The sequence below is a fragment of the Crotalus tigris genome, unplaced genomic scaffold (genome assembly GCF_016545835.1).
Source record: "Crotalus tigris isolate CLP2741 ecotype Arizona unplaced genomic scaffold, ASM1654583v1 scf7180000018882.255253, whole genome shotgun sequence".
In the NCBI taxonomy this organism is placed as follows: Eukaryota; Metazoa; Chordata; class Lepidosauria; order Squamata; family Viperidae; genus Crotalus; species Crotalus tigris.
Genome location: NW_024097255.1, coordinates 217,501 through 232,395, shown reverse-complemented (window position 1 = coordinate 232,395; position 14,895 = coordinate 217,501). Strand labels below are relative to the sequence as shown.

General features: G+C 38.8%; 1 protein-coding gene and 1 long non-coding RNA gene across 3 annotated transcripts in view; one reads left to right on the top strand and one right to left on the bottom strand.

Annotated features, from left to right (window-relative positions):
* Positions 1 to 1,475: 1,475 nt before the first annotated feature.
* Positions 1,476 to 10,804, bottom strand: LOC120314298. Its single transcript, XR_005558400.1, has 3 exons — positions 10,705 to 10,804; positions 2,157 to 2,216; positions 1,476 to 2,005 (listed from the first exon to the last, which is right to left on the bottom strand). It is a non-coding gene; the product is annotated as an uncharacterized LOC120314298 (long non-coding RNA).
* A 167-nt stretch (positions 10,805 to 10,971) lies between these two features.
* The window catches only part of PDIA5 (protein disulfide isomerase family A member 5), a 208,743-nt gene continuing 204,819 nt past the window's right edge, over positions 10,972 to 14,895 (top strand). For both annotated transcript variants that reach the window (XM_039357247.1, XM_039357246.1), the window contains exon 1: positions 10,972 to 11,151. In XM_039357247.1, coding sequence (XP_039213181.1) covers positions 10,996 to 11,151 — 156 coding nt within the window. In that variant the 5' untranslated portion in view covers positions 10,972 to 10,995. The remainder of the gene's footprint in view (positions 11,152 to 14,895) is intronic.

Sequence of the window (14,895 nt, the reverse complement as noted above, 5' to 3'; positions counted from 1 at the left end):
GCAGTAAGCTTCAAAACACTCCAGCCTCAACTAGGTAGAGCAATCAAAGTGCCATAGGAAGTTTCCAATTTCATAAATATTCATTTGAAATAAAAAGATTCAACCTCTTTCCTGAGGTGGACAGGGATGGCAGACATTTTGTTACCTTTATATGGGGTATGTCTCATATGATATGATATATTTCTCCCTAGGATAACAAACCCTTTCCCTTTCCTTGTCTTAAAAATCAAATGTCCCAGTGCCTCCAAAAGCTTGTGCATGGCCCCTCCAATTTTAATTTTAATGTGACTGCATACAAAGAAATATACACTATATGGGATTATAACTATCCAATTCATTTATGGATACAGGTAGTTCTCAATTTATGACCCCAACTGAGCCCAACATTTCCATTGCTAAGCAATTGCTAAGCAATTAAGTGAGTTTTGCCCACTTTATGACTTTTGTCACTGTTATTAAGCGAATTGCTGTAGCTGTGACGTAAACCACATGGTTACTAAGTGAATCCAGATTTCTCCATTGACTATGCTTGTCAGAAGCTGGCTGGGAAGGTTATAAAATGGCAATTACATGACCCTGGTACAGTGCAACCATCATAAATATATGCCAGTTGCCAAGTGCCTGAATTTTGATCACCTGATGGTGGGCATGAAGCAGTGGTCATAAGTGTGAAAAATGATTACAAGTAATTTTGTTCAATCCATTGTAACTTCGAACAGTTACAGGAACAATTATGAGATATATGAATTAATGGAGGACTACCTGCATAACCGATCATATTCATAGTATTTGATTGACTTAATCTAAATTAAATAAACTTGAACTCTCCTCCTAGCCCTACATCCGTTATTGCTCCGATCCTACCTATTATTTGGTGAGTGGATTCCAGCCTTTGGCTAAGAGTAGCCCTATGGCCCAAATAACACTGCACACTCAAGTTTCAAAATAAACGTTATGCATCTCCTTAGAAACCAACTTTTGTAAATTAACCATCGGCTTTGCAATCATTTATTCATTCTCTCTGTATGATGAATTCCTTTCTCCTTTCTTTTGTCAGCCTTCACCTACACAAAAGATCATTGTGATGTAAGCTTCTTCCTTCCTTGGCTAATTAGAAAGATTGCAGAGCATAGAAAACCCCCTACTTGAGGCTTTGGCAAGCTGATACCAATTAAGGGGAAATATTGGACTTAGAATGGTCATTTCCTTATTGGAAAAAGCCAAATGCATTTTTTTCTGAAAACAAACTATGCATGTGAAAAACTAAGGACAAAAGACAGCGTAGTTCACATACATATTCATTCGCTAACATCAGTGTAGAAGCAGAGTTACAATTTCTATAAGCTGAATAAAAATTCAACACATCTCATTACTGTGTGCAAACCACAGGCAAACATCATCTTCATGTTTGCCTACTCATTCCCTTGTTTGGTCTAAAAGCTAGTTCTTACATGGACAAAGCAAGCAGACTGATATCAGATCTGGCCATTCCCAAAACAAGAAGCATATGGAAACTGCCGTCTCCCCCCAGAAAATGTCTCTTCTACCCTTTTACTTACAAGATAAAGAGATAGAAGAATGTGGGCCCTGGTTGCACTTTCAATAGAACTGGGATTTGATGCCTATCAGTTGCTGGAACTCTTTGGTAATGGCTTCTTAGCTTTCGTAAAATAAATCAGTTCTTACATCCATCTGTCCATCTGTTTTCTCTTCCAGTTCATCTTATCTGAGAGAAGCCTGACCTTCTGGTACTATCTATTGCTGAGTTCATTTTCAGAGACCTAACTACTAATGCTAGAAAACACATTTAGAAAGTGGCGGGAATCCCTGATCCTAAAACAGAATCTCTTGAGGTTTTAAAAGTTTAAGTTGTGCTATTCTTACACTCAAAACGTGAACTGGCTTTTCAGATGGTGGAAATTGAGCAACGCTCCGGGACAGGGTTTTCTCATCGTCTACTTTTGTCCAGTGCTGCAATCCAAATGTTGAAGACAGTACCACACACCTAAAATACACAATGCATAAAATGTTGGCTATAGTTATCTAGTTGGGATATGACCATCTTGTATTCCACTTCAGCAGCAAAATGTCTTGAGTTGACATTGCCCTCAAGCTCCCAAGATTTATGAACAGCTTCTTTTATAATAACCCCATACCTCAATAAGTCTATCTGTCTGCCTTCTCCTCCCGAACTCCACTCCTGGTGTAAAATGAAGCTGTGAGGGAGAGAAAGATAATAAATTATGGCTGAGTTTGCACATCACATTAAGGTTTATTTGGTTCTGGCGCTGCATTTGGTGTGAATCCAGTCATGGAAGTTTGCCGAAGCTGTAAACCATGAATGTGATCCTGGACTATGTTTATATGTTCTGCAGCAACTAGGAAATTGCCCTTCTGATCTTTTCCCTCTTATACAGGAAAGTAGCTCTCTCTTTTTGAATATAAGAAAGGTGTCCATTCTTTTTGTGATTTCCAAGTACTATCCCTTCATCTCATTTGCAAGTTTAGCAACTGCAATAACCAGAAATACTTGGGGGCTTTTTTCATTTGTCCCTAACCATGGGACAAAAATACCCTGGCATGACCACATTTTTTTCATTGACACTGCCCTGATGTTGCTTCATTTCACCCTTAACTCTTCAATGAGAGAAGCTTAACTAATCATTGATTGTCCAAATGTTAAAGTAGGGTTTCTCCTCCTATTGCCATACTGTTTAAGAACAGCTTTAAAATGGATACACTGTTACCGTTACCATCTTTCATTATGTTTGAGATGGTCACCTGAGCAATGGCAGATATAAATATAGGAATCTTTATTAGATATTTGATACTGTCGCAATCTTATCTTCACCTTGCTGTCCTCTATCATCTTCAAATGCGACCCTTTTGACTCCCTGAAAGCTGAATGGAAATAAAAATATCTCCTGGGCTGATTACCTCTCCTGGATTGGCGACACCTTAGGACTAAAGTAATGAACACCAACCAAAAAAGCTTTCTTTTTAGCCTGACAGCATTTGAAGGACGTTGAATCATTTTCTCTTTGTGTTAAGCCTCAAGAAAATACGTTTGGTCAGAAGAATGCTTTTTTGAAAGTCATGTTTGGCTTACCTCTTCCTCCTCTTTTTTTTTTTTTCACTTTTAAATGCATTTTCCCATTTTTTTTAATTCTCACAAAGTTTGACAGAGGATGAAGGAAAGAGAATGGCTATCAGATACCTAGTCAAATGTTCTGGTTAGTGAAACTCACTCTCTCTTGCCGTAGATCTCCCTATACACTTTACAGGCCTTTCCCAGGCTCCTTTCTCCCAGGCTATGAGAAATCTTAGGAACTTTTGAATTGTTATGCTTTATTATAACTTCCACCCTTAAAAAGAATTCCTTGACTGAGAACCTATGTTATTTCCCTCTCCCTCTCCAACTCCCACAATACATTATTCCTGCAATTTATCAAAACTCACTGCAGTTCTTGTCATTTTTTTTTTTAGAACAATTGCTTCCTAAAAGGAACATATTGGTGGGAAACTGAATGAGATCTTTTCTTTTAGGGAAATTACAAACAAAGAACTTGTCCAAGACTAATCTCACCAGGTTGCAAAGTTAATGTAAGAAATAATGACTTGGAGAAAGCAAGAGATAAAACTCTCTTCCCCCCCCCCCTTTAGCCAAAGTAGAATTAAAGATGAAGGAGTGAGCCAGGAGTTTTTGTTGTGCTCAGTAGATTTGCAGACATAAGCTTAGAGAGTATAGAGTCTATCAGTCTCCCTTAATACACGTTGTACATACATACTGTATATACCCATCCTAGCATTCTGTTTTGGTATAAGCAACATGAAGCAGTGCTTAGATAAGGAAATATTAAGTCAGAGAAATTGGAATGGGAGAAAAAAAGGAAACATTGCTAAAATCAGCTTACTGCAACCTCATGCATTGTACCTCTCTATGTCTTTGATGTGCTAAACCATCATTTTTTTCTATCACATCCATTTTCTGCTTTCACAAACTGCCCTTTGGGGTATTTCTTTTTTGTCTCACTTTCTCTGGTTGGGGATCTTATCTCCATCCAATTTTTGTTTCCTTGGTCTTCATCTCTCTCTTGGCCATTTACTCTTCCTTGAAATATTTATTTTACAATCTGATCGTCATTCTTTCTACACGACCAACCATTTGCTGGTTGCTCACTTTGTATTCAAATCACATTCATTCATCATCCATTTGCATCTGGTTCTCTCTTCCTATTTTACAATGCAATTTCTTAATTACCCCTAAACTGCTGCATTCAACTTATTTTAGGGTACTCTGGACACAGTTAACTTTCCCCCTTCCATCTAGAAGTATGCTGTTATACACAGAAAAATTTCTTTCAACCAACATTAAACTTAACACATGCGTTTGTCCATAAATACACTAAATAATCAAGAGTCATCAGTCATCCTTGTCTTACTCCTTTTTTCAAGGATGAACTGTTTGCTAAGCATTCTATTTATTCTGATTCATGCATTATTCTTCTTGTGTATTGCTCCAATTACATTCAGCAAACAACTTTTAATTCCATATTCATGGAAAAGATTCATAATTTTATTCTGTTCATGGTGTCATTCACTTTATATCAACAAATGTGCAATGAACATTCTTTCTCACATTCATTTCTCATTGACTTGTTGAAGAGCAAAATTCTTACCTGTAAATACCCACCTGAAATAAAGTCACAATGTTTTCTCCCCAACAGCCATCACACCTCCCCGCAATCACACTATCTATTCCTGCAACCTTCCATTTTTCAACATTCTCATGGCATGTTATGACATTTATCCAACACTTTTGGAGTTAGTTTTTATAGCAAATTTGTTTTGTTAAAATTCCATTCTTTAATATATCACTATCATTCATATACAGATCTCTGACATGTTGCTTTAATGCTTTCCTCCTTCGATTTCATCCCAAATAATTTCATCATCTTTATTTTTAATTCGCAAACTTTGCTGGGGGCTATTTGTCTAGCCATCTGTCCTCACCTTCAAAATGTTTTTTTTAATTCCATCAAAATCACTCTACATTTTCTCTGCTCTTTTGATTATTTAATTATTTGTAACTGCATTTCTCTCATCCTTATTTTTTGCAGCATTTTCTTATATGCATTTTTTCTTATTATTTTTCTTATTTTTTTATTCTTCATTTCATCCCTTACCACATATTCTTTTTTATACTTCCTATTACAGTATTGTAACTCTACACAGAATCTGGCAGTTTCACAAATCCTCTAGGCACATGACCTCTGCACTTCTACAGACTATTAGAACACCATATCCAGTAGCAACTCAGGGCAGAGGACAACTAGAATCAGAAATGGAAACAGCAAAATCCATGTTGGTTTATTTTTCTGCCTAAATCAATCGTCTAGCAAAAAAACTTTTTTCCACTGCATTAGAAAACAAGCTAAAAAATGGTGGGGCAAGAAGCTTGTGAATTTGACTCAGGTTTGTCTATTTTCTACTGCATCAAAAAAAGTGCAGGAAGGGAATCCAATTTAGCCAAGCCAAGATTACAAACCAATCTAATATTAGAAGGTCTGGAATAAAATGTACAGTTTAGAAGGAACAGCCTGTCTTCTCTTTCTGTCAATCATTTCACCCAGTGTGCCTTGCACACATAAAATTAGGACACCACATCCAATAGCAAGTCAGGGCAGAGGACAACTAGAATCAGAAATGGAAATAGCAAAATTCATGTTGGTTCACTTTTTTGCCTAATCAAGATTAGGTGAAGAGAATTTTAATTCAGTAGAATTCTAAGCCTTCAAAGCCTTGGAAGTAGAATCAGAATAAAGGTATGGAAAGAAACAAAAATTCTAGAGATGGATAATGTAGAGAGCAAGAATACCTTTCCCATGTGCAACTACAGCCTGTTCAAAAACCTTACTAAATCCATTGATTTCCACAAAAATGCATACAGGGTTGCAATGATTTTTCTATCATGACCAAAGAAAATGGGCTGCAGCTGAATAGGACTGAGATGAAAAAAGCAGTTGAAGGGGGAAAAAAAATCAGGTTTGGCTGCAAACTAAGGACAATGTCACAAAGGAAGAAGAAAAAAGTGAACGATAGTCAAAAACCTTCACATGTTCACTTGAAAGATAGCCTTACTTTATGAACATATTTCCAAACAAATCCCAGCTATTTGGTAGACCTCTAATTTACTACAAAAGCTTTCAGTCAAGATAGAAGTCTGATACAACCTGAAGGAGAATTTCACCAATAATGTATCTTCCATGAAACAGGCAAAATAAGCTTAAGTTATTAGAAGAAACTCAGAGGGACAGCCATCCAAAATGGCTGTGGATTGGATGTATGGATTGATGTGGGCTGTAACTCAACAAAACTGGCTTTTTCATTGATTTGCTGAATTGTTTAGAGGGAACTGTTGGAACTCTACTTAATCTTACCAAAGGATTAAGAAATAAATTACTGTATCCTCTCTAAATCATTTTTTGAACTCTCTGGATGAAAATTATTGTGTAAAAGCTATAACCCTATAGTAGGAAAAATCCAACACGCAATGTAATTTTGTTCCCGGTTGCAAATGTGGTTTTAAATTTAAATAAAAGTAAGCCTACCTTGGGTTGAAAGATGCCTTTGCTCTCTCTTTCTGCCTTTTGCCTATTTCAGGGCACATTTCTTCTCTACTCTGATTAAAGCATTCCTGCCAACCTTTTTTGGCAAAATTTTCACAGTGAGGTTGCATTTCCATTCTTTGAGAGCAGCGGCTGCACTATAGAAATATCTGAAGATGTGAGCAGTTTGACACAAAGGAATCGCATAAGGATTCTGATCTTCATTGAAGGTTTTGAAATCCAAGTGAAACTAAACTGGGCATACACAGGTGGGGATAATAGCCCTATATAATTTGCATGGAAACCTATTTAACAATGGCAGGGAGCTACAAGGTACTTCTGTTTGCTAGTCTAGTTAAAATCACATATGCAATTGGAGAAGTATTTCTGTACGTGAATTTTCAGTATACTTTCCTCAAATCCATGCCCAATGTAAGATTTTAAATGTTATATATTAATAGAGTGCCATTTTTACTATTGGCTGGTCTAAAATCCGAACAAGGATTATGCAGGTAAGACTGGATATACTTCAGATTCAAACGGCAATTTTGTATTGAAGTATTTTATCTGTTTCCTTGGCTGTTTCACATATTGTTTGCCAGTTCCTCTTTGGACTAATTCACAAGTTTACACCCAAATGAACTATAGGACTTGGCTCGCACACCTTTGACAGGACTCTGAGTTCTTAACATCTAACAGATTCAATCATCCATATATTTTAATAATTCTGCTTTTTCTGTAGCAAGATTTACACTGTGTAATGATTTTGAGAAGGACTTGAGATTGCTCCCCTCTTACAGTTACGGGAAGAGGCTTAAAACATACTGTTTTAACTAGGCCAGTTACAGTGCTGGAGGCACATGGGGTAGTTTTAACTGGTTTTTTTTTTACCGTGTCTCAGCAAGCTACCTAGAGTCACGGGACTGAGCATTATACATTTGCTAAATAAATATCTTTTTGTTATTCTTGTGCTTTGTAAAGTACAGTATTTGTGGTTAGGTGTAATGATAGACTGCACCATCTGAAGACCTGTAGACTTGCTTTATTTATTTATTTGGTTTCCAGCTGCTCATTCATCAAGTGACTCTAGATGGCTTACAAAGAATTAAAAGCACCATGTCACACAAAGCAAAATAAAACAACAACAACAACGTCCCATTAATACATCATCAGGCAGGAAACAAAAAAAAAATCCCAAATAAACATTATTACGTGGGTCTGCATCCTGGCCTAATAGTTGAAAGAAGAATCCAGCTGTCAGGATTATAACTACTTGGGGCAGACCCAGTCACAAAGAAGGCACAACTCCTGGGTCCCATGAAATGGCACTGTTTTATTGGCAGGACTTGGACGATGCTTGCTCTGTCAGGTCTAGTAAGGTAGGCAGAGATTGTAACAACTGGGGTTATTGGAATTGTTCATAAGTGCTATAATACACAGACTTTCTTAGCTCATGTATATTGATACAGAGACAGTCTCTGATAAATATTATAAGAGGGGCATTCTCCTATAAAACCATAAAGTAACCCAAAGTGACTCTTGATTGATTAAAACATCTTTATGATGGGCTTGAAAAGTAGGATAGATTTCCAGGAACATTCTGCAGAAGTTTCCTGATTATGCAGTGACCAATCTGGATGCATTATCAATTATCTCCCTGCCATTAGCATTCCTTGTAGGGGTTACTGTCCAACTTGCTCTTTGCATGTATATGATTTGGCAAATGTAGCAATTAATTAATCATTCAGCTATAATGATCAAAATGAAGGTTATGCAGATTGATTCTGGAAGGGTTGAGTTTCATTTGTTTATCTGGAATTCTGGACGGTTCCCAATTCAATCAAGGCTGGAAAAAATCCAGCTCTCTTCAAGCAGGTCAGCCCCAGGCTTTAAACCATAAGTATTTTCCTTCCGCAGTTACTAGTTGATGGACTGTGAGAAGATCTTCTCTCCACCTTGAATGTGCCAGCTCAGTATTTACATAATAGTTTCCTGGTTTCTCTAAGCTTCATGAGCTCAAGGTAGCTTCCATGGAGACCTTCTTTCCTGTTATCCACACAACAAAATGTTACAAAGTAGACTGGCTGAGACATAATTGCCCAAAGTCTCTCAGTAAGTTTCTATGGCTCAGTGAATTTCTATGGCTAGAGGTAAATTTGGACTCAGTCTTCCTCCAACCCGTTAACTACTCCCTAGTTCTCCTATATCCTTTTTCCTTAGGGTACACTGATATAGATTTAATTCTAAGTAAATGTGAATAGGATTCTGCTGTATATATGTGCACATGTGTTTAGTAGTCAATTCAGTGTATTGTTGATTATAGAAGTGGCTTAGATGGGGAGATTCTTAAGAAATACACCAAGCAAGTCCTTCCCATTTGTTGACCCATCCTGCCTATAATGCAACAGTTCTATTTTACAGGGTGATGTCAACTATTTTTCTGTGCAGTTCTGCGGCACTAATCATTTTCGGCTGTTTATAGTTAGAATGAGAAAACTGGAGCAGTGCCTTAAATAGAACACACTGATTAAGAGCAACATTTCTAATCAGTCCTTATACTATCTTCTTTTAAAATACCTGAAAGCCAGAATAATATACTGTATTTACTAGTAGAGTCTAGATGTGGTTTAAAGTAACTACAATGCAGTAGAATCAATGGTAGGATTCAGCCGGTTCGCACCACTTCGGCAGAATCGATAGCTAATTTTTTATTGCCCAGACCCAGAGTGGACTTCTGGACAGAGAAGTCCACACAGAGAACCGGTTGTTCACATATTTGAATCCCACCACTGAGTAGAATGGTTCTTATTGAGAGAGTTGCCTAGAGATTGTTTTGTAGCATAAAGTATGCTTTGCCTATTAAAAGGATCCCAGGTAGCAAGGTTCAAGAGCTCAGCTAATTGCTTGCCACAACAGACAGCCTTGTCTAACAAGCTGTTTGTTAAAATACTTGGAATGCTTTTAGGGATATGTGATGGGAAATATGGAAGGGAAAACTTCAAACATCTAATAGAATACAGTCAATTATGTGAGACTATAAACATGTTTTTAAGCTCTTGGATGGCTGTCTTAATTTAAACAGAACAGTGGGGGCTGACTTCATAATATTCTTTTAAAGGCCATAAAGTTATAATGACTTACAGTTCTGTATACATATTTGAAAAAGAGTGTAAGATTGCCATGGGGTGACAGACTGTCCTCCATGGAAAATTAGTTCATTAATTTGGGCCAGTCATTCTCTCAGCTCAGCTTACCATACAGGGTTGTTGCTGGGGAGAGGAATTGAAGGAGAAAACTCTGTATGCTATCCTGAACTCCTAGCATATAAAACCCCCATTAACAATTTAGAACTCTAATTTACTAGCAGAATAGGTATTCCAGTCAATACATCTGAAAATGATGATATTAAGTGCAAAATTATGAACTGCTATTAAAAAGCGCTGTAGAATTATTATTATTATTTAAAAAAAAACAAACCTAAAGACTGGAATAGAAATCTGGCTGTTTTTATCATCTCTTTGCAGGGCCATTACAGCTCTACAGAAGACTAATCCAAGGTAAGACATATTACCTACAGATCATAAAAGAAGAAAGGAGGTCAAAGCCCTAGCCATTATAGGTAGTTCTCAATTTACAACCATAATTGAGTCCAAAATTTCTGTTGTCAAGTGAGATACTTGTTAAGTGAATTTTCCCCCATTTTATAACTTTTCCTGCCACAGTGGTTAAATGAATCACTGCAGTTGATAAGTTAGTAGCCTGGTTGTTAAGTGAATCTAGCTTCCCCATTGACTTTGTCAGTAGCTTGCAAAAGGTGATCACATGACCTTGAGACACAGCAACGGTCATAAATATGAGTCAGTTGCCAAGCATCTGAATTTTGATCACATGACCATGGGGATACTGCAAAGATTGTAACTTGAAAAATGGTCATAGGTCACATTTTTCAGTGGCCGTTGTAACTTTGAACGGTCACTAAATTAACTGTTGTAAGTCAAGGACTATCTGTATTAACAAAACCATCCCTGAAGGAAAAAAAAAACATAAAAGCAATCGATTTAGATAGAAGGGCTCTGATCTGGGATGAGATTCGAACCTCGGCTTTCCCGGTTGATACAGTTCCTCCGCCGTTCTCAATTTATTAGAAGGGACGCATCTTTACTCCAAGTCACTGTGTTTTCCCTCCCCATTTCCTCTCTCCCCCTGTGAATGAGCGCCTCCCATTCGGCGGCGAACGGGCGTTCCAATTCTTAACTGCCACCTGTTTCCTCGCCCTACCCGAGCCGCTCACCCGGCAGAGACTACAGCCCCCAGCATGCACTTCACCGCTCACTCTTCGGCTCCAGTACGGTATAGCAGATGATTTTTTTCTCCCCATGGATTGCGCATGCCTAACCAGACGTGGCAGCAGCCGCTCGTTCTTCCAGCGCGAGCGGGAGCCGGAGCTGGAGCGAGCTCGGTTATTATGGCTCAGCCGGGACGCAGTTTCAAGGGGGCTCCGGTCTGCGGAAGGAGAATGCTGCTGTTACTGCTTACTCTTTTGGTAAGCACCCGGCATCCGCGGGGAAGGTTCTCCTTTGGGAGGACGATTCTTGACGGATGTAGCGGGCAGCGGGCGAGTTTTTCTGCGGGCGCTTGGCTTGGGACCCAGGGAGAGCTGTTTGTGGGACAGTCGGGGGGTGGGGTGGGCGGGTGCGGCTGTCGCCCGAGTGTCATCCAGAAGCAACCGGCGCAAGTTAGGCGGGAGCTCCGGCAGCGCCAGAAGTTAAACTTCTTTGGCCTCGGGAGGCAGGGGCGGGGGAGGGTGGCTCACGGGAGGCGCTGCGGTCGGAGCTTGGGAGGCTCTCTTGCACGAGAGAGTTGGCGGGCAGTTGCCTCCAAGAAACCCCCGCGCCCTTCCTGCTGAACGGTTCCCGAGGCTTTGCCCGGTTTTTTCCCCGAGTACCGTTGGTTAACGCACTTTTTTTTTTTTTTTTTGCGGTTTTGTTTAATTGGGAACCGGGGGAAGTCATCACCTAGTCTCTGTGAGGTGGGATGCCTGTGGCAGTACCAGGTGTTGGCTCTCGGTTTCATCTGGGGAAGAATCTGCGTGTATTTTGCTCCTCTGCAAAACAAGACCCTTAACAATGAAAGCAGAGATCTGCTCACCTCTTAGTCAAGGCTCGTTGTATGTCATTGTGTAATCGTCTGCCTGCTTGAAAGTATTTCTTTAGTATGCGTGTGTGTTTTTGTGTGTGTGTGTGGGGCTTTTCCCCGGGTAAATTGCATATAGCCCAAAGGTTAATTGTTGGAGCTAGTGCTTCATACCTGCGTCCAAGCAACAACAACAACAACAACAACAAAACCCACCAAGCTCCGGCTGCTTACATCCTATTCTGATGTGGGATTACTCAGCAGTAAATCCCACTTGGATGGACTCCCAGATCCATAGAATTGCTTTTGGCTTGGTCTTAATTATGTTCATTCAGATTTCTCACTCTATTGGCTTACGATGTGGATTTGAGTTTTCATTTTATGTAAAGGACAATTCTACAAATTCTGGTTAAAAATAGTACTGTGTATAAGAACTGCAAATATTTCCTTAAAAGAGGTGAGGATGGAAGATTGATAGCTGAAATTTACATGGGTGCTTAGATTTGTGACCTTGCCTGCAAATGCAACACATTCCTCAATATTTGTTTTCCACTTCCCTTGATTCTCTGGACTTTTTCCCTACCTCAGTCTCAAAACAGGAACACTTGGTGAGTGTGTGGTTTTTTCCATTTCCTCTGTCATTTTGTAGACTTGTTTTTTAATATTTATTATTAATGCTTACTGTTATTACAGTGAAGTAGCAAACTACCCTTCAACTAGGAGAAAAACTTGATTGACAGGGCTACTGGTATAATCAGTCTTATATCTGTTCTAGTCCCCCCCTCCCAATTCAATTGTTAAACTCTGGATCTATAGGATAAAATGTAGTTAACAACATGAGCTCTGGGAGGCACTAAAATGAGAAGCAATTCTGGAACTATGTCTGCCCTCTCCCTTCTGTAAGATCACTCTGTGTGTTGTTACATTTCATATATGAGCTTTTTCACTGAAGGTTTTGGGATAATTGAGTTAGCTTTGAAGTTCTGAACATCGAGTAGAAAAGCTTTATCACCTCACATTGAGAGTTATCTAGGAAAAGTATGCATGCTTTAAATGCAGAGAACACCACAAACTCTTGAAATCATATTAACTTTTTAAAATGGAGCTCTTTTTTGTAGTGGAAGAAAAAGCTTTTAAAACTCTTAGTAGATTCTGTAAAAATCTTAGCATGAACAATGAAAAGTGAATGTTTGTGTGAATTACTGAATAGAACTAAAGCGCCTTTAAATTTTTGACAGATGATAATATTAGAATAATCTTTTAATTTTTTCACATCGTTAAGTCAGAAGTACAGGTCTAATATAGAATGATGGAATGATAATCCACTACAGTATTCTGAATAAAGCAAACAAAATATTTCTGCCTTGCTTTCTTTCTCCTTTTTCATTTAAATTTTATTTTCCCTCCTACACAATAATGGACTGGCCATCTTTGGTAAATTAGAATTGGTTGGTCTTCACTGATCCTTGTCTCAAACATGAGCTTTAACTGTTGATTTGAAAAGACAGAAATCCAAGTGAAAATCTGTAAAATAATCTTTATCTGTAGAGTCACTTATATAGTGCTAAAGACAACCACTAATGTTTCATTCCTTGGTAAAATACATTCTTCATGCAACATCTAAGAATTTTACCAAAAATATTTATTGAAAGAAGACTCATATTGTGAACCGTTTCTTTCTGATATATTACTGCTACTCTGGAAGAACACAACTAGTTTTGTAGAGATTAGAGACACTTTTACTAGGTGCTTGGATGCAAATAGTTCTCAGACCACAGATGGAAAATTCTTCTAAGACGAGCAGGTGTAGATATAATTTCAGTTTCATTACAAAAACATCTTTCCTGAGAATTCCCCTGTGATATTATTTGGATACAATTTTTCAGCTTGTCTATTACAGTTTGACTTCTCTTCCCTACTGTGTTGTTTGGTTTGCATATTGTACGAAGCCATAGTTCTATTAGTTTTAGTTGAATAAATTACAGTGGGCCTCGGCTTTCTATTGTCCAAAAATCGGATAATCCCACTTTTCTAATCCCTCATCCAAAAGTAGTGATAAATACAGAGCAGGTGGTAGTTGTGACCAGGTAGGCCATTGCATGAGTTTATCTTGTGCACCAGTTGCATTTTTTTCTTGACCAGAAGGCTCTTTAGATCAGGGGTCTTCAAACTTGGCCCTTTTATAACTTGTGGACTTCAACTCCCAGAATTCCTCAGCCAAGCACGCTGGCTGAGGAATTCTGGGAGTTGAAGTCCATAAGTCATAAAAGGGCCAAGTTTGAAGACCCCTGCTTTAGATAGTCACTCATGCCCTAGTCACCTCATAAATGGACTACAATGTACTCTACATGCTATTGCCCTTGAAGGCCATGCTGGGTCCAAATGGAGCAGTATGAGCAGTAATGAGTGTTTCCCATTATGCTCATGTCTATTTTATTATTTTTACAAACAACTTAAGATGGCAAAACATCCAACACACCTTCCTCCTATTTTTTCCACAACAGTTACCTCCGTGAGGTAGGTTAGGCTGAGAGAGAGTGACTGGCCCGAAGTCCCCCAGCTAGCTTTCGTGGCTAAGGCAGCACTATACCTCATGGTTTCCCACTTTCTAGCCTGGTGCCTTAACCACTAGACAAAACTGGCTCTAGTATTTGCTTGTAGCATTTGCTGCTACACAAACTGCATTGGCTACCTGTTTGCTTCTGGGCGCAAATTCAAAGTGCTAGATATTAGTTCTTCAAAGCACAGGGCCTATTACATTTTTTTTGTGTCTATCCAGTGCATTCTGGCAGAGTGGGTATGCTCCAATCCCTTCAATTATAATATGTTGTTTTGTGGGACCAAGGAAGCATGCCTTCTCTATTGCAGCCCCTGCCTTCTGTAGCAAAACATCCCCTGGAGATATGCATTGATTCTATTCCCCAAGGGTTCCAGAAGTCCCTTAAGACATGGTTCTGTTCCCAAACCTGGAACTAGGGTGTCTATGGACCCTCTGTCAAGCTTTTTCTCAGTGTTAGGATTGCTGAGTTAGTTGTATTTTTTAATCCTTTGTATTAGACATACTACAAGCTTCCCAGAAAGTTGTGTGTGTGTGTTTGGGGGGGGGGAATTGAGTGGCCTTGACAAATCTAATAAATAGTTAACAGTACAGGGC